The 19,963-nt window shown below is 42.7% G+C and overlaps 1 protein-coding gene across 1 annotated transcript in view; it reads right to left on the bottom strand.

Moving 5' to 3' along the window:
• Positions 1-19,963, bottom strand: part of GTF3C1 (general transcription factor IIIC subunit 1) — a 395,149-nt gene that overhangs the window by 10,932 nt on the left and 364,254 nt on the right. The window contains exons 34-36 of the mRNA XM_073633018.1: positions 14,335-14,674; positions 3,280-3,307; positions 1,449-1,626 (exon numbers count right to left, since the gene is read on the bottom strand). Of these exons, the coding sequence (XP_073489119.1) occupies positions 1,449-1,626; positions 3,280-3,307; positions 14,335-14,674 (546 nt within the window). The remainder of the gene's footprint in view (positions 1-1,448; positions 1,627-3,279; positions 3,308-14,334; positions 14,675-19,963) is intronic.

The following is a 19,963-nucleotide window of genomic DNA, read 5'->3' as shown; positions in this document are numbered from 1 at the left end:
GGGGGTCTGAACCTTCCCAATTTACATTGGTATTACCAAGCGGCACAACTAGCCCAGATCTCAATAGTCTACTCTCGCTGGGAATTGCCTGACTGGATGCACATTGAAAGACAGGCGGTTCCACTTCATACTTTAGACTATCTCCCATGGTGCCAAAAGAAACGGAGACCCCCAATAATGTCCGAAGCTTTCACACTCGTTTGCCCTTTGGGATAATTTGAGACGACACTCAGCTAACCTCCGACCTTGAACCTTTGATGGATCTCTTTCAAATACCCAGCATTTCAGCCAGGGATGGAAATGAAAGCCTTAAGTTGGTGGCTTAACAAGGGGCTATTTAGAATTGGCCATTTCTTACGACCTTTGGAGCCACTTTCCAAAGCATTCTGTGTTAGTAAATTAGACATGCCACCCTCTGAACTCTTTTGCTTTACCCAGATTTCCAACTTTCTTCGAAAACTTTGGAATTCCCATTCTAAGGAACCCCAAATCACAGCTTACATACAGTGGTGCAATCAAGCCGTGGAGCAGAGGGGGGGGTAATCACAGTAATCTATAGGGCACTGTCTTCTACTCACTCTAAGACTTCCTTTATGTTAGCCTGGGAAACCGACCTTTCTCAACAGTGGGAACTGGAGACATGGACTAGGAACTTCTTTAAGTCATATAAGGGTGTGCTCAACACTAGTGGATCATGGCCGAAGAGAAGATAGCAGGTATACTCTTGGACCGCACTGAGAAATTTGAAACAATATGGGAACCTTGGGCAACTTTAATGAATGTTCCTCTACTCCCATGACCTCATACCTGTAGCACACACTCCTCGCCTGTAAGTGCACTCCTCTAGTCGGTCCCTCTAATCTTAATCTTTGGTATTCTTTCTTTTCTCTCCTCCTCTTTGACGGCTGTCGGCCCTCACCTTCTCAGCTTTCACCAACTTTGGTGAACGGTTGTTCTCCGAAAGCTGTTATTCTATCTCCAACATTGTCTCTTCAAAGTTTGAAATACATTTCACGTTATTGCTTTTGGGTTTATTTGCCTAGTTACTTACAAAAAATACTGAATAGAAAAGTCTTCTTGTGATGACTGAGACATATTGGTGGAGTTATCCTGGCCACAGTTTGATCCCAATAGGGGTGGCCAGTTTGATTTCCCGGGTCTCCTTGTCCATTATTATCCTTAAGCTCATATGTTTAGTTTTATTTTCAATACTTCGGCTTATATTTAGAAATTGAAGTGAATAGTTCATGTCTTTGTAATATACACTAAGTGCAATGATGTTTTCTTTACTCCTATTACAATATTAAGCCATGTTGGCCGACGTAGGATCTTCTGTCCTAAACATGCTTTTGTACTCCGTTATATAAAAATTTATAAAAAATATTGAAATGAATTGCCAATTTAAAGGGATATGTTTGAACATAGAGAAAGTAAATATTTCCATTTACCTGTAATAACTCGATAACAATGACAGGCTGCAATACACCACTGTAATGGTGTACCAAGTCCTTTTCAGTAATGCCTGGCTTAGACATAATTTGGTAGAGAACAGCTTCCAGCATTCCCTTGCATACAGGTTTATTTAAACTGCCATCCACAATTCTCCATGGTCTTCCTAGAAAGCAGCTATCAGGAGACAGGGAAATACATTACATGGCTTTTACAGTCTTAAAAACAACTTGTAGAATATATATTTGTAAAAAACAGTGCAAGGAGAAAAGCAAAAAAACTTCAACTTGAAAGCAGAGTTACGAGGGTTACTATCTCTCCTAAAATAAATATCAGAGCAGGGAGGGATTATATTACTGAAAAAGTTAAATAATTCACAGATTTTACCCTTCAACTTTTAAAAGGCCAAATTCCCTAGCCCTCTAAGCTGAGCTAAGCTAGAATGACTGCTTACTTCCTTCTGACAGTGGCGATAGTCCTCTGATGTTCACATCCTCTGCACAGAAATCTTCTCTATTGCTGGCTACAGTATACAAGTAAAGGCGCAGAGAACTGGAAATGACAATAAGAACAACAAAAACATGGGGGTGGGGAGAGAACTGAAGTCTTCCCTGTCTTACAATAAATTAAATAAATAGTAGTGTCCACATGTATACATCCATAGAGAAAAAATGTATCACATTATCACATGTGGGGCATGATCTCACAGTCATATACAGATAAAGGGATCAAGGATCCAAGGGATGGTAAGTCCACAAACAGGGCTGCCTTCATCAAGAAACGAAACCACATTCCAAATCCTAAGGAGAAACAGAAGAGAGAGGCGCCTCTGGGTGTAGATTAAAAACAGATTTTATTCATAAAAAGATAGTGATGGTCAAACTCACATGTTAGAAGTCATCAGAAAGGCACAAAAATGTGAGCAGGTACTGGAGAAAACATCATCCATCAGGAAGTCAGATCAGTCAAACAGCTCCTGGCTGGGGGCTCTGCCTGTGTGTGAGGAGAGGTACCGCTGAGATGTATGGCCGGCCGCAGCGGTGACAGATCACAATACGAGGCAGAGAGCATGGAAGAAGGAAAACATCCGGCGAGGAGTGATGACGTCACAGATCGAGCGACGCGTTGCAGGGCGTACGGGCTGTGATGGCAAGACAGCCGCGCCCCTTCATCAGGCACTGATGAAGGGGCGCGGCTGTCTTGCCATCACAGCCCGTACGCCCTGCAACGCGTCGCTCGATCTGTGACGTCATCACTCCTCGCCGGATGTTTTCCTTCTTCCATGCTCTCTGCCTCGTATTGTGATCTGTCACCGCTGCGGCCGGCCATACATCTCAGCGGTACCTCTCCTCACACACAGGCAGAGCCCCCAGCCAGGAGCTGTTTGACTGATCTGACTTCCTGATGGATGATGTTTTCTCCAGTACCTGCTCACATTTTTATGCCTTTCTGATGACTTCTAACATGTGAGTTTGACCATCACTATCTTTTTATGAATAAAATCTGTTTTTAGTCTACACCCAGAGGCGCCTCTCTCTTCTGTTTCTATTGCTGGCTACACCTATGCAGTAACCCGTGTAGACTTGAATGGGGCTGTGCTACTACAATAGTGATGCTAGGAGGAGGGGCACCATTGAGGTCTAAATAGAGCTACTTTGCAGGCGCTCTGTGTCAGAGTAAAGTTCTGCACAAGTTGTAAACATCTGGGCAGGCTACTGTCATCAGGAAGAGGCAAGTAAAGATTTGTGTGGTGGGGGTTCTAGCTTAGATAGAGGGCTGGAGAGGGTACATTTCTGAATTGGACTATTCATTAATAAACAAATGACTTACTTTTCCTTTGACCTCTCTTTAGCTTCCACTGCATTAAAGAAAAAAATACATTTAATTATAAAGCTGCATTAAGCCATCATCAACAATGAGTAGTATTCAATAACAAAATGATATCATATGGGAAAACAGATTCCCTTGCCACCCATTACTGATGCATTAGAACTAGCCACTCTATAAAAAGTTGCATGTTAAACTGAACTTGTACTCTGCTCATTTAGGAAACAAGTTAACTTAAAGCGGGAGTCCGGCGACCAATTTTTTTTTTTTTTTTAGGTTATTGAGACACTTTGCTAATCCCAAAATAATACTCACAGTTTGGGTGTAATATTTCCGCCTCTGTCTGTTTTCGTACTGAAAAATAACTTAAAAAATGTGATGCTGGCTTTTTCCATCTTGCTTGTGGGCATGTGAAGCCCACAAGCATTGATTTCCGGGATGCGGTGAATGCTGTTCATTCACAGCTTGTTCACGCCCATGATCATTGTTTCCGCACTGAATCTTGGGAAGCCTGACACTAAGCTCCCAGGAGACAGTGCGGCGCCGGGGAAAGGCAATAAACACGCCTACTCCCATGGGAGGAGAGACGGGAAGCGCCACAATAAAGTACAATATAAAGGTAATTACAGTGATAACAATTTTTTTTCGGGTGGCATTTGAACATCCATGCAATTAACTGAAGGGGGTAAGATTAAGTTAAAAATTTGAGTGGAACCCCGCTTTAAAAGCTCCCCCCACTGGTGATATTCAGTTTTCATTTGATATTTTATTGCGCCATTTGCTCATTAGAGTCTAATAAAATAATCTTGTGTAAGCCTTAAGTGAACCTGTTACTTGAGATGACTAGCACATGTTTACTTTAAGTGGATTTCCAGGCCAAAATCAAAGTAGATGTAATCCAATCGAGCACTCAACCCTCCCCTCCTCGTATGCCGGTTCCCTTAGTTGCAATGCCGGCACCTGCACCCGATACCCCCCCCCCCACCCCTTTGGGGGGCCGACATCATGGGATCCCTGGACAGGTAAGTGTCCTTATATTAAAAGTCAGCAGCTACATTACATTTGTAGCTGCTGACCTTAAAAGAAGTTTTTTTAAGAGACTGGAATGCCTTAAAAATGTATCACCCAACCAAGCATCACTAATGGGCTTTTTTTTTCAATTTGTGATAAGCTAATACATGTTTGAGACCCTTTGATAAAATGAGATTTTTGTACTCACCATAAAATACTTTTTTCAGAGTCAGTTGAGTAACATAGGAAGCCTTAAACCTTTGAGTTCTCCTGCTGCCTACAGGAGGACTAGACCTTGGCCAGCAAAAACACTGTAGGCCAGCCAGGAGTATAACACCTCTCTTTACCACCATGCCTCAGTTTTGTAGCAAAGTAGTAGCTAGAGCCGTGATCATAGACAGAGGTGAGGGACTCATGTCCCTCAATGGGCTTAAAGAAAATATTTTTTTACGGTGAGTACACAAAATCCTATTTTCTTTCTCATCCGTTGAAGGACACAGGAAGTCCTAAATCCTAGGAACAATCAAAAGCAGTCCAACTTGAGGGGTGGACAACAAACTAATAGGCCCAACATAAATATGAAAACTGAGCACTGCCCGCAACTTATGAGCCACCTGAAGGACCTTACATTTGCAGCTGGCATCAAATGAGGCAGAAACATCCACCTGGTAGAACTTAAGAGAACATGTAAACAGCAGACCAGGTGGCAGCCATACAAATCAGAGAAATAGTTGCCTAAATGCCCCAAAAATACAAGAGGCACTCAAAGACCTAGTGAAGTAAGCCTCAACAGGAAAAAGGAAAACTTGATACTTGAGGTCATAACCTTAAATGATGGTCTCCCTGAACCATCTAGAAGAGAATCAGTCTTTTTCAAAAGGCAGTGACAGAGATATGCTCACACAGCCTGAACAACATCCAAAAGGGAGAAAAATTTGATGAACTCAACTCGAACAAAGGGACAGGAGAAAAATGTTCTGGTTAAGGTGAAAGGAAAAAACTACCTTAGACAAGAAGGAATTCCTGGGTCCAAACACCACTTTGTCCCAATGCAAGACCAAAAAAGGTTCTTTGCAAGACAAGGCCTCCAACTCAGACTCGCCTCCCAGAGGTAATAGTTACAGGAAAAATTTCCTTGTGGGCAAGAGTAGAAAGAGTAATGTCTCTAATGGGTTGGGTTCAGAAGGCAGCTTGAAGTGCAAACAGGCCCAAGTTCAGATTCCACAGAGTCCCAGGGGAATGAACAGGGTGAACCACATGGGAGAACCCCACAGACAAAAGGTCCAAAAAAGGTGAGACCACAAAATTTCTGAAACTGAATAGAAGGAGTAGCGAAGTGAAGTAAGCCTTTTCCAGTCACTGATCAACCTTCCTGGCCTTGAGAATTGTAGGGATAACAGGCCCACGACCGATAAGCAATAATGTAAAATCGGTTCCTGGGACATTACAGCATGCTGTCTAGCAGGGCCCATGATGCATTTGCTCAAAGTCTTACCTGGCTGTCATACCACATCCTCTTGGGCCAATCCGGAGCATTGAGGATCTCCAGAATGCCCTTCATCTTAAGCCTGCGAAGCAACATAGAAATTTAAATTTGAGTGTACTGATCCCAAAGAGTCACCAAACATTCACTGCTTCCACCAGTGGATTCCTACACCTTGATAGAAACCTGTCCAACTTGTTGATTCTGGATGTCTATAGCCAGCATTACCCAGGCGCAACACAGGTCCTGGAACACTTGCAGGTGTAGAGACCACTATCTTGGGTCCAGATGCTACCAGTTGAGAAAAGCTGACTGCCAGTCATTTATGCCTTGAAGGTACAGTCAGGTCCATAAATATTGGGACATCGACACAATTCTAATCTTTTTGGCTCTATACACCACCACAATGGATTTGAAATGAAACGAACAAGATGCGATTTAACTGCAGACTTTCAGCTTTAAGTTGAGGGTATTTACATCCAAATCAAGAGACAGGACAGATTAATCCCACAACAGAAATTTATGTTGCAGATATCAGTAATTAATATGGGTAAAGAGAAACACCTCAAAAAAGGAGGCCATCTTCAGCTCCAACACTTGTGAAGAGGCAGAGAGCCGGATGGCTTCTGGACTGAGGAGTTTGAATCGGAGACCAGAGAGTCTGAAGCTTCTACCATGGATGGAACACTCTGGCCTGAGATGTGTCCAGGACCACTCTAAGCGAGGAGTCTTGTTACAGCGATGATTTCTGAAGGTTCAGGACCTACCCAATTCTCTATAACTTTTGGACAGTAAGTGGGATGTCCAACATTTCCTAAGTATCCCACAATGGGGTTGCCACAAGAACGTACCAGTGACAATTCTGAGGCCAACCCCTCAGTGGAAAACCGAGGTACAGAGGATAATCCAAAGGAATAGGCCATGCATAAAGTGCTGGTTAGCTGGAGAGATAGGCACATGTAAATAAGCATGTTTTGATGTCCAAAAACAAAGTCTCAGTGGTGAAGAAGGCAATGACAGACATGGTGAATTCCATCAGGAATTATGGACCTGAATTTATACATTTCCAAGATGGGGAAAATGCCGACTTGGGTTTTGGAACAGTGAACAGCTTTGGTGCCTTCTTCCTCCTCTCTAACTTTCTGATAAAAGCCCACACACCCAGATGGCAATGGTGTCTTTCAACCCTGGTAATGCCTACAAGCCTTACCGCTACTTGCTGTTGTAGGCAAACAACACTTGTCTTTTTTAATCTATCACAGCTCCTCCTTTCCTCAAGAGCATCCAATTCATTAATACTATGGGAGGTACATAAGACTACCCTTGGTGAATTGCTCATTTAATTAGCAGTGTTTAATTAGAAAGAGAAGGATAAAATATCCTTTCCAACTCTCAGCCTAGATCGCCTTGAAGCAGAATTCAAGTTGCCCTTCTATAGTGCTTCACAAACCGGTATAGCAGATGCTGTTAAAGTAAAATAATCTTACTTCTCAATGACAGAGCAGAAAAACAATTAGGCCTTATGAACACTGGACGTTATAAAAAAAAGCCAGTAACGTTAGCCGTAGAAAGCTGTAGAGTAAGTTTTCAGAGTTTTTTGGCGTTTTCAACTGAAAAACTCCTCTCAAAATCCACTAGTTCTGTTTTTTTTTCCAGCTAGAAAACGCCCCTTCCAAAAACTGCTGATAACAGCCTATGTGTGGATGGACACATAGGATAACATGCCGGGTAGTTTATTGACTACAGAAAAAAAACCTCTCAAGCCAAAAACAGCAGCTGTAAAAACGTCCAGTGTGCATGAGGCCTTATGCTTGGAAAGAAGACATTTGTACATGTAAGATAATAAACCAGGCTCTATGCTGGGCAAATCTACCAATTACCCCTCTGAAGAAATAAACCAAAAAAGCTGATACAAACATGGCTAATGCTTCATGTATACTGGAGTTTAGGAGCTTTGGCAAAAAAACGGCATAAGCTCCTAAACTCAACTCCTTAAAAGCCTGCTTGTCAATGTACACATAGGCTTTTAGCAGAGTTTAGAGTCTGCTGTGGTTAGGTGAGGTTCAATCCCCCTCTCCTGAATACGGAAGAATCATGATCAGGATAGGAATGTTTTGACCACCGGCCGCGGCAAAACGCAGCCAAACCGTGGCAAAATTGTGACACTTTTTTTTTGCGTTTTCAGGAGGCCACAATAAATGTAGGCAGGGTGAACATGAAGCCTATCCCTTCTAATAATGTAGAAAAATTCACATCCATCTTGACAACATTTCAAACACCGCTCAACTTACCATGGCAGATTTAGCACTTTCAAGATTTTTCACTCTTTACCCCAACACAACCAATAGTATATTGGTATAAATCTGAAATCTTAGTCACTATTACATTTCTAAAACAGAACTCCAGATATAGGTGGGTATTCAGCCTCATTAAAAAGTGCTCTCAAATGTCTTCTTTCCCACACCTTAGTCATTTTTAGCCCATATTATCTCATCAGATCTAACCAAGACATATATGGCACGGACTTGGGAAACAAAATATACAAAAAAAAAAAGGCTTATTCACAGATGACCTACTCATGACCCTGACCAAACCAACTATTCATCTCCCTATTTTACTTTCTACTCTCAGGCAATTCTCCAGAATATCTTGCTTAAAAAGGAGAAGTCCAGCCTGAGCTTTTTAGGCTGAGCTTCTCCTCTGGGTCACAGGCGTGCAATTCGTTTTGCACTCCTGTGACCCATTTTCAGCAGAGAGCGGTCTGAGGTCTGCTCTCCGCTGACGTCACTGCCATCAGTCAAGGCAGCGCGTCACCCCGACTTCCAAGTCTGGATCCGCCAGCTGCCTTGATTGATGGCAGTCTCAGCGAGCCACTGAGACAGCCACTACCCGCCCCTCCACAGCTCAGTGCTCCAATGAGCGTGGAGAAGTAGAGAGGAGAGACGGTGACTGACAGTCAGCAGCTCGCCTCTCGGGTATCTGTGAAAACAGAGCCATCGGCGATGTTCGGTGGCTCGATTCTCGGTGCAGAGCCGGCGGGGGACAGATGCAGCATCGGTCTGCCGCTGCATTCACCTAGGTAAGTATGAATCTAATTAAAAAAAAAACAAAAAAAAAAAAAAAACATACTTCTCTTTTAACAGAAATCTGCCCAGCGGCTGGAGCACTGAATTTCTCTGTCTGCTCTATGATTTCATGCTGTTTCAGTGTTAATTTGCCCAAAGAGGGGCAGGTATAACCCTACCTGACAAAATAATGAAAATGGTCAAGCAAAATTTTAACTTTATATGGTCTCAATAACACTGGGTTTATATCTGACCTATTCCTACCAAAACACTATGTTCAGTAAATAACATTTCCATGTTGCCACTTTTGAAAAACTGACTATCTTTTTTGGTCCAACATAAAATCTCCTGGGTTGGGAAAATGAATGCAATAAAAATGAACATACTACCAAAGCTCCTATATCGATTCTGTCCCCTACCTATTAGAGCTGCACAATTAATCGTTAAAAAATCGTGATCTCGATTCACCTCCCCTGACGATCTCTCCTGCTGAGTTTGCCGATTCTTTCATATAAACAAGTGGAGAGATTATCTGCTCACTCAGCTGTCAAAAGAAAGCATTCGGGCAGTCTGCCAAGTTTAGAACTTGAAACATTGTAACTAACTTCCTTCTTAGATATCCCTTCTTAGGGATAAACTTCTCCGTGTAAACAAATAACCTGGGCAATCTGCCAAGTTTTAAACAACGTGTAAATGCAGGAAATTTAAAAGTTTTAAAGTCTAAATCTTTTTCTGACACTTCTTTAAGTTAAAATCAATATTTTTTGCTAAAAAAATTACTTGGAACCCCCAAACATTAGAGATTATATATATAATCTTTTAGCACAATGTTTTTTGTTTTAATGTGAAAGATGATGTTACGCCGCGAGAATCGTGAGAGAATCGTAATCTATCCTCTAAGCAAAAAAAAATCGTGATTCTCATTTTAGCCAGAATCGTGCAGCTCTACTACCTATCCCCTAATTTATCCATAATTTGTTCGAGAATCATATCATTCCATTTAACTGGAACAAAAAAAATAAAAAATAATTTACTAAACACACAATACGCATACATAAATGCAAAGGGGACTTGGGGTTCCCAACTGATATTTGTTGACCCTCAAGGATTCCCCCCTCATCTCTGACTATCCAAGTCTTTCCTCGGCTCAACCTCACTATTAGGGCAATACTAAAAAACTATAGCAAACTTATTTCATCACATTTACTAAAATTCCCATTTTAAACAACTCACTATTACCACCTGGCCTGAAGTCACCTGAGGCCTTCAGTTGGGTGAGATTTCATAACTTCACATATTTATACTCTTTTTTTATGGGGATTGTTTATACAGCTGGGCTAAGGTCAGAGATATATACCAAGCACCCCACACAGAAATTTTCAGATATATGCAGATTAAGCATTGGATCTCCTTCCTAATAAGTACCTTACAAATATAAGGCCCAAGATGGCCCAATGGTGATCCATTAGTCTTTGTGAAGACACAGAAAGGCTGTAAGAGATAAAATGAGGAGAGGAAGGGAACAAAACTCAAGTCTGAAGCCCTGGAACTCTACTTACTGTACCCAAGTATCTGCAATGATAACTGTCCAAGCATCTGCAAAAGGTCATCTGTCCCCCACTCTGAAAAGTGAGGACACACCCAGTGGAGTCAATAGGGTTGGTGTCACCATATTTTTTTGCCCTACTGTTTTCTCTCCTTTCTTTTCCCTTTGTTCTCTCTTTATCCATCTTTCTTCTTCTTTCCATCTCTTCTTCTTTTCCTCCTTTTTTATCTCCCTCTATCCATCTTTCTTGCTCTTTTTTTTTTTCTCTCCCTTTTTCTTTGTTCCTCACACCTCCCCCTCTATCTCCAGGGCCGGATTTAAATCTCGGAAGCCTATATCCCACCCCCCAACAGAAACCAACCCCACAACTTTTTTTACGCACTGAGAAAACATAGAAAATCTACTGACAGAATGCATTTTCCTTCTGAGAACCTGAAATAGGACAGCGTGCTCCCCGACATTGTGGGGAAGGAAATGTACATTTTGTACACCTTAAATAAAGCTTGTACAAAAAAAAAAGAAAAGTGGAGCAGTGTGACCCACTGATTTGTTCATCACACTGCCCCCTAGCAGCCTGCAACGCAGAGCGGCTGGAGCACTGAATTTCTCTGTCTGCTCTATGATTTCATGCTGTTTCAGTGTTAATTTGCCCAAAGAGGGGGTGGAGGGATACAGACAGAAGGGGGGAGAGGGAGGAGGGATAGGAATAGGAGGGAGAGAGATGGAAAGTAGGAGAGAGATGGTGGAAGTGGAGAGAGTAAGTAGGTTGAGAAGAGGAAGGGGGGAAGAGAGAGAGAGAGAGGGAGGAAGGTGGAGGGTGAAAGAGGGGAGGTGAGAGAAGGGGAGGTGAGAGAGAGAAGGGGGGTGAGAGAGAGAAGGGGGGGTGAGAGAGAGAAAGGGGAGGTGAGAGAAGGGGGGTGAGAGAGAGAAGGGGGGGTGAGAGAGAGAAGGGGGGTGAGAGAGAGAAGGGGGGTGAGAGAGAGAAGGGGGGTGAGAGAGAGAAGGGGGGTGAGAGAGAGAAGGGGGGTGAGAGAGAGAAGGGGGATGAGAGAGAAGGGGGGGTGAGAGAGAGAAGGGGGGTGAGAGAGAAGGGGGGGTGAGAGAGAAGGGGGGTGAGAGAGAGAGAGGGGGGAGAGGGAGAGAGGGGGGAGAGGGAGAGAGAGACACAGACAGAGAAAGAGAGAGGGGGTTGAGACTCTCCCCCACCTTCCTCCGACTCCTTACCCCTCAGCTGTTTTCTGCACATCCTGTCCAGGCACACAGCCATCCTCTGCCATCCTCACTGGGGGCACAGACAGCACAGCTTGAGGATTCATCTGAGGGAATGGCATGTGCTGTGTGTGTACGCCCCGACCAAGCTGTGTACAGTGCTAGGTATTGTAAGGATAAGAATTACTCACTCCTCACGTCCCTTCATCGGCTCCTTCTCTCCTGTCTCTTCCCTTATCCCAGGCCCCCCCCCAGGTCAACCTCCTCCTGGTTTCTCGAGTCCTTGCTGCCTAAATTATCTCTGCCTCTCAAGGGGCTCCCTACTGACCTCTGGTCCTCAGGAGGTGCTGTCAGAGGCACTGCCTCTGTCACTGGCAAGAGCAGTGTGCTGCCCTTGCGTCTCCGCAGCAGCCCGTGCAAATGTCACCCAGGTGCTGTCCGCACCCCTTGCACCCCCATAGCAACGCGACTGGACACACCTTTCTGTGGAGGAAGGCTTGTTGCAGGATTTGTCGAAACTTTGAATACCAAACATTGCAGGTGGATGGAGAGCCAAGCTTGGAGGGCCTTGACACTCAAGTCACACAAGTCAAGAGCATGGCGAAACTAAAAAGACTTCTCCAGGGCAAAGAGGGAGGTGGCTTTGCAGTCTGCTCCCTAGGTTTTTTCCTCTGGGAAAGATAGGTGCTCTAGTCACCAGTAGCATCCTTGATGATATTATCAAGAGCTGGACCAAAAAGGCGGTGTTCCGCCCTTGAAAGCCATGTGGACCGAATGTTTTTTTAAGAGAGCGCTCTGTAGTCCAGTACTGTAGCCAAAGTTCCCTAAGCATATTTAGGGTCAGGAGGCACCTGTGAGACCAAGAAATAAGATCGGCAACTCTCCATATACCATCATTATGAAAATGTAAAACTACAGCCATTCGCTCTGCACATTCAATGACCACAGGGTCAACAGTAGTGGTGGTTAGATCATTTTAAAGTGAATTTTTACCAATCAGGTTTTGACAAATTAAAGTCACAGCCAGAATTTGGTGCAGTGCATGACCCATCAGCGAGAACAACGTTTTGGAGAGGACTTTCAATTGCTTATTGGTTGGATTCTTGAAGACAGGTACATCCTCCACTGGTAAAGTAGTTGCCTTGTAAAGGCAAGACATGGCTGGATACGCAGTGGGAATAGACCACTTCTGAAAATAATCCTCACTAAAAGGTTACAAGGCCAGAAAGTGCTTAGGGGGAGCAAACATATTTTCAACCTTAGGGGCCCTATACGACCCAAAACTGGAAACAGCACTGGTATAGCATAAGTAACAAGCTGATCCTCTAGCTTCAGAATAATGCATACTGTATCAATAAGAACTGAAACGGTCTCTTTCAACTTGGAAGTAATAGCAGTAGACTGCGAATCCTCAGTGCTCATCGGTCAAGGATTTATATAACTCAGAATCACAATCTCTGCGGCTAAGGGTTCAGAAACTGTTAAGGCAGGTGGTAAATCAGATTGAAAACCGGCTGGGAAGGATGTGGGAGCATGCTTATGGCTTCTGCGAACAGATTCAGCAAGCAACTGGTTAATTAAAGTAATTAAGTCATGCATGACCATGGTAAATACCTCAATCTAAAGGGCAGAGAACCCACCAACACCTGACAGTACCGAGGAGTAGGCATAGGTGTACTGCAAACAGCCCTCAAGTCTTTTAAGCACCCAGTATAGATGGCCCACCCACACTCCTCTATGTCTACTATCACAGTGGTTCTCAACCCTGTCCTCAAGTTCCCACAACGGGTCATGTTTGCAGGTTTTCCCTTATCTTGCACAGGTGCTTTAAATCAGAGTCAATGGCTTGGTATTTTGGACAGCTATTTTGTCTAAGAGAAATTCCCAAAACATTGCCTGTTGGGGGTACTTGAGGACAGTGTTGCATACTGACAGGGACATGCTGCAGTTGCAATTTGGTTAAGCAACGTACAGGCTCAGGATTAAAGGCAAACACTCATGAATCCCAGACAGCTGGTAGCAGGTGAGGGTCAGGAGGTGACCATAGTCACTGTATGCGAGGGAAGAGGAATGGATCAAAGTTTCACATGGCTCTTAGCACAGGTACAGCAGAGAGATTACTTCAGTGCTTAGACCCACAGCATTATCCACTTTCATGGCAAAGCTGGTGGGAAATGGAGCAATTATGGCACTCAGCAACTAATAAAAATTAGTTCAGAGATGGGGAACCGCAGAGTTAAGGCCAGCAGCTCTGGACTTGGAAAGCACCACTGCAGCAAAATTAGTAGCCTAAACCAAGTCAGGAAAGCATGCTACATGGAACCCTGTGCCCAAATGCTACTTCCAGGGTAGTCCCACAACATCCAGTCTGGTGGGGTCTGGTTGCAGTACAGTCATCCTGAACCTGGCTGCTGAGGATGGCCATGCTGGATAGCTGCAAATCAGGGGGAAAACTCAAAGCAGGAGTGTAGAGAAATGTCTTGAAGAGAAAAGTGACAAAGAAAAAATTGCTAGGAAAATTACACTTTAGCCTTTAAAACAGCAGAGCTAAAGAAAAGGCATGCATCCTCCTAGAACATTAGCAAAAAACATACTGCTGAAGGAGGGGTTATACTGTGGGCTGGCATACAGTTTTTTTTGTTTGCCAATGTCCAATCCTCCTTTATGTGGCTGAATATTCTGAAGGTTTAACATTATTTTGATTCTTGACACAATAGATGAGAAAGAAAGGTGGTTGTCTTTACCTGTATATGTTGTCGAAAGCATCTGCATGCTTCCAGCATTGCTTTGAACTACAGGAAATGCTGGATTTTCTGCATCAGTTAGGCTCTCTGCATTCTTGAGTTCTAAGTGAGCTTTCTTTTTTGGGGGTTCATAGACGCTGGAGTCATTTTCAGTTTGGTCTGCGGAGACTTGTTGATCAAACTTAGGACAATCAGTGTCTTTATTAGGAAGTGTTATATCCTGAGATGTTGGTTCTTTCACACAATTTGCATTCAAAAGCCAGGGATTAGCATGAGTTCTTGCTACCAGCCTGACAGAGCCTCCTCCAACTTGCAGTAGTTGCCTGTGTTCTACAAGGTCCTGGAAGAAAACGCAGTATTAAAAAGGTCCATCCTTCAATGCACAAACACAAACAAGGGACATTTTTGCTAAAAAACTGTTTTTTTTGGTTTAGGCAACTCTTAATAGTTTTTGTGCATCATTTTTTCTCTCTCTAATATTTTACATTTCAATAAAAATATAACTATGCCTTGGGGGTATGGGAAGCAAATAGTTGGCGCTATCGGGCTGAATCCCTGGATTATTACAGGAAAACTACTTTTAGATAGTTAGCAGCCATTAAGCCTGTCAGCATAATGCTTTCAATCCTCTTTTGTCAGTGGGGCAACGTTACTGCACTGAACAATGATAATCTCTTCTAAACCTCCTTCTTTCAGAAATGCATCTCAGAATAAAGATGAGATTTTCATTAAATTAAATATTTGTAAAATAAAGACTTTATGAAAATAATGAAAAAATATGTAAAATATGAGTCTTGAATGCTTAAAAAAAAAACAAAAAAAAATTTTTTCTTTAAGATCTCCTCATTGCATGCAACTCCATATTTTTGCCTAGAAAATGATTATCTCCTCCCAAAGCTCTGCTGCCAATCTTTCTGCAGCATGATTTTACTGCAATTACAATAGCTTGTGGCTATGACAAAATAGCAATTAACATATGTAACATTGCAGGACTTGACATAATTATGGGCATTGCTACATTAAGGTCTGTAAACATGGTGGAAAGCAAAGGAGGAAGATATACTCACAAACTCCATCCTATAGTCACAGTCACCTTCTAAAGTTTTTCAGCCCATTTTTTTCGGCTTATACTCGAGTGAGCCGTACCTTTTATTACTAAAACAGCGTATCTCCCGCTGTGTAATGCATTCTGTTCGGCCGTCCATTGAAAAAAAGCCCGCCCCGCCTCCTCCTCGTCTGTGATAGGCGGAACACCGATACAGTTTCCCAGCATCGTATCAGTGTTCCTCTATCACGGACGGATGAGGAGGAGGCGGGTCGGGCTTTGTTTCAATGGATGTCTGAACAGAATGCATTACACAGCGGGAGACACCTTTCATTACTAAAACAGAGTGTGTCACCCGCTGTGTAATGCATTCTGTTCAGCCGTCTATTGAAACAAAGTGCGCCCCGCCTCCTCCTCGTCGTCTGTCCGTGATGGAGGAACACTGATACGATGCTGGTAAACTGTATCAGTGTTCTGCCTATCGCAGACGAGGAGGCGGCAGGGCGGGCTTTGTTTCAATGGACGGCTGAACAGAATGCATTACACAGCGGGAGACGCACGCTTCTTTAGCAATAAAAGGTACGGCTGCAACTGGGCACAGTGAGACTGCAGATGGGCACAGTGAGCCTGCAGATGGGCACAGTGAGCCTGCAGATGGGCACTGTTTACCGGTAGCTGCTGCATTTTCCCACCCTCGGCTTATACTCGAGTCAATATGTTTTCCCAGTTTTTTGTGGTAAAATTAGGCTTATACATTAACCTGTGTGGTAAATTTTGTGTTTACATACACGTGCACACCCTATGCAAATCTTTTTTATTTGTTTTACTATACAATTTCTTGACATTCTACTTTTTTAATTTACTTTTATTGCCATCACAAAAGGGCTAACAAGCCCCTATGTGATAAGCATGGCCTGATGACAAGTTCCCCTTATTCACACATCAGGGGTCTATTAGTCCACTAATGTCTTTCTAGCCATCCCCTGCTATTCAAGCACAGGCCATGCTGTATTAGCTAAATCTGCTGCTTCAGTATCTGAAGAATGACAGCTGTGAACCTGGAAGTAATGTAATACACTTTCTTCTGTGTTCATTAGTCACAGGGGGGTTGGGGAACAGAAATTTCCTCATCACCATCTTCTCTTACTGTAGAAATTATTTACTGTTTGTTGCAGGCTCTCCCAATTCATCTGTGGGCACACCTTAAGCCTAGGTTCACACTACTGCGATGTACTAAAAATTTGATCCTTTTTTGTCCCGTGTGAGGTGCGAATTTGCCTTGCATTTTGAGGTGGACAGGCGCAAATTTACCGCAATTTTACCACGAATTTCAGGAGGCAGACAGTGAACAATTTGCAGAGATGTGAACTGTGTACTGCCAGTTTACTGTAAGTTCAATGAAGCCTATGAAGATAAAATTCGCACTGCACCATAGGAATTTGCGTTGCACCCTCAGTCAACACGCACAGGACCCTTTTTCTTTTCTTGCACCAAATTTGCAATGCATAGATGTGAATCAAAGCCATGAAATACTATGCTTTTTACATGACCTGCGAATCTGTGTTCCTAAACGCATGAAACCCGCTGTAAATACGCATCAGTGTGAACCCAGGCTCAGAGCCCCATAAAAGCGTTTGGGCAGCTCTAGAGCCACCTAAATCACTTTGCTTTAACTCCTTGTATACCAAGCCATTTATAGATGTATGTTGGTAGAGGAGCGGTTATACTAAACCTGCAATGAAAAACATACAGGGCTATCTCCTCTTGAAAAATCTTGTAGCCTGGCTGTTACACTGATCTAATAATTTCTATACTTTCTGAATAGTATGCAGACCAGTAAAAAGGAAAATTTACATGCATGCATCTCTCAGGTCAGTGAGAACATATTAAGGCAGTGAGCAAGTATGATAGCCATACGCGCCAAGATAAAAGGTCTTTAGAGCAAGCAGAGTGAAGAGAGAATCAAATTCTCTCAGAAAATGGTTATTTTAAATGCTACAGCTGCAACATGTGTAATGTCTCTATGACAATAGCTTTCCCCGGACACCCAGCAGCTTCTACAGAGACAAGAGAAATGCAAATGTGGAACTTCAGTTGTAAAAAAAAAAAAAAGGTATATAGATAGGAGAAACTAATGCAGTGTACTAGGATTTACAGTTCTATAAAGGCAAATGACACATTCCTGAAGTCCATTGGGATACATATTTCTGCAAAGACAAAGATTCCAATAAAATCATGTGTGTAGTTTTGTGGAGCTGTGCTGGTTGGACCATGCATTCCAATTATTTGGTACGTAAAGCAGTGTGACAGTACAGTGTGATAACAGGGGGTGTAGTTAATTCTACAGTATGTCAGTGACAATTTTGGATATGAGCGAATGATGTGCGCTATCCTAATTATAAAAAATTAAATATTATAGTTGAATATCCAGTTGCTTTAGGGAATCAGGAATGATTTTTTCCCCCTATTGGAACAAATTGGACCATGTGCTGTTTTTTTCCCCTTCCTCTCAATAGCAATATGGTTTTATTTATGGTGGTTTTCTATTTGTTGAACTTGGTCTTTTTTTCAACATGATACTATTCAACCCTTCTCATTGTTGCAATCACTGAAGAAAAATCTTGCACTGGGGCACAGGTCAGGGTGGAGAAACAAGCTGTACTTTCCATCTTAAGCTGGCCATACATTATACAATTTTCTTATTAAATTTCCTTTAGATATGCCTTCAACTATGTAGTGCAAGGGGCTGCCTGACTGCAGACAAATTGAAAGTGTTTAGGTTTAACCTCATATTATATGGTTTTGGTAAATATAAAGGAAAATTCTACAAGAAACTTGTATAATGTATGGCCAGCCTTACTATAAGACCTGTGCAGGTGCTTGAAGAGAAGAAACTGCAAGCAAACACCATTGCCTGTTTGATACTTATCACTACCATTGTCCTTTGTTATTCATCATTAATGGTAATATTGTTAGTTTGTAGTCCACCTGTCACAATTGCCCATTCACTGACTATATATTATCACAAATGCCAGTGTGTCACAATTTCCAATTTGTTGCTCATATATTATCATAATTGCCAATGTGTCATGGACATTTGTTGTCAACCTGTCAAGAAAGTTAGTACGATAATCCAAATATATACTGTCATAATTGCCATTATATTAGCACATATTGCCACAACCACCTGTGCCCATTTATTAGCGTGGCCACATATTGCGAATTGTATCAGCCCACGACTGCCTTACTTCCAATGCAGAGCTGCAGCAGCCTGTCAGTGAAAATCTTTTCATAGCTGGCCGCATTCGCACACTGCATCTCCATTTACTTAACTTTGGATCCGCGCTATAGCGCGGACCTACTTTGCCAGGAGTATATCTATTGACGTCCTCCTGTGCCCCCTGCAGGGCGTGCGCGGCGCGCTCTGTGATCAGCGAGTCTATGAGACTCAGCTGATCAAAGATCGGAGTAAGGGGTCGATTCCAACCCCTTACCACATGATCAGCTGTCAACCAATGACAGCTGATCATGTGATGTAAACAGAGCCGGTAATCGGCTATTTTTTCTCCTCGCGCTGACAGCGTGAGGAGAAAAAAAAAAGCCAATCACCGGCGGCTCTCAGAGGGACATCGGTCCCGATCAAGGAGAGCTGCCGCCGTGCCCACCAGTGATGCCTCATCAGCGCATATCAATAAAGGAGAGAAATTACCTGTTTGCAACATTTTTTTTTTCAAAATTTTCTATTTTTTTTATTTGTTTAGCAAAAGATAAAAATCCCAGCTGTGATTAAATACCACCAAAAGAAAGCTCTATTTGTGTGAAAAAAAATGATAAAAATTTCATTTGGGCACAGTGTTGTATGACCGCGCAATTGTCATTCAAAATGCGTCAGCACTGAAAGCTGAAAATTGGTCTGGGCGGGGGGGGGGGGGGGGGGGTTAAGTGCCCAGTAAGCAAGTGGATAAATAGGGTTATTATGCCAAGCATCTTCAGTTTCAGCAGTGCACAGTCATAGCTCAGCTTCCTCCATTTATATACTGTGATTTAATATTCTTTATCTCTACAAATTTAAGCATGACCCAATCAAAAACAAATACTAAATTTAGGTGAAGTGTATTCCATTTCATCCTTTAATATAAACCAATGTGCTCAATCTAAAAGGTAATTTGTGTGACAAAATACATGCTTCTTTCCAAGTAGATGCTTCTTCACAATTTCAAGTGAGGCCAGCACACCTCAATAGGCTGGTGACCAGAATGGCTGATGTAGGCTTTCCACCACTAGCAGCAAACCGATTTACATCTTTAGGGATCATCCCTTCCACTGTAACATATGTACCACAATATTGTGGCCGATGAGTGCATAGATGACTGTTTATCTCCTAAAACATTGTAATTACTGTAATACACTGTAGTCATGACATTTTCTCTGTTTACTTGACGTCAACTAGTATTGGCATTTATATTCTCAGAATACAGTTAGGTATGCGTGAATGCCAAATAATAAAAAAAACAAACAAACAGACAGTACAAGATCAATCCCACATGTTGTATAATGCTGCACAAAAATCAGCATAATACAATG

Source organism: Aquarana catesbeiana, linkage group LG06, assembly GCF_042186555.1.
Source record: "Aquarana catesbeiana isolate 2022-GZ linkage group LG06, ASM4218655v1, whole genome shotgun sequence".
NCBI classification, from domain to species: Eukaryota; Metazoa; Chordata; class Amphibia; order Anura; family Ranidae; genus Aquarana; species Aquarana catesbeiana.
This window is presented reverse-complemented; position numbering and strand designations above follow the sequence as displayed.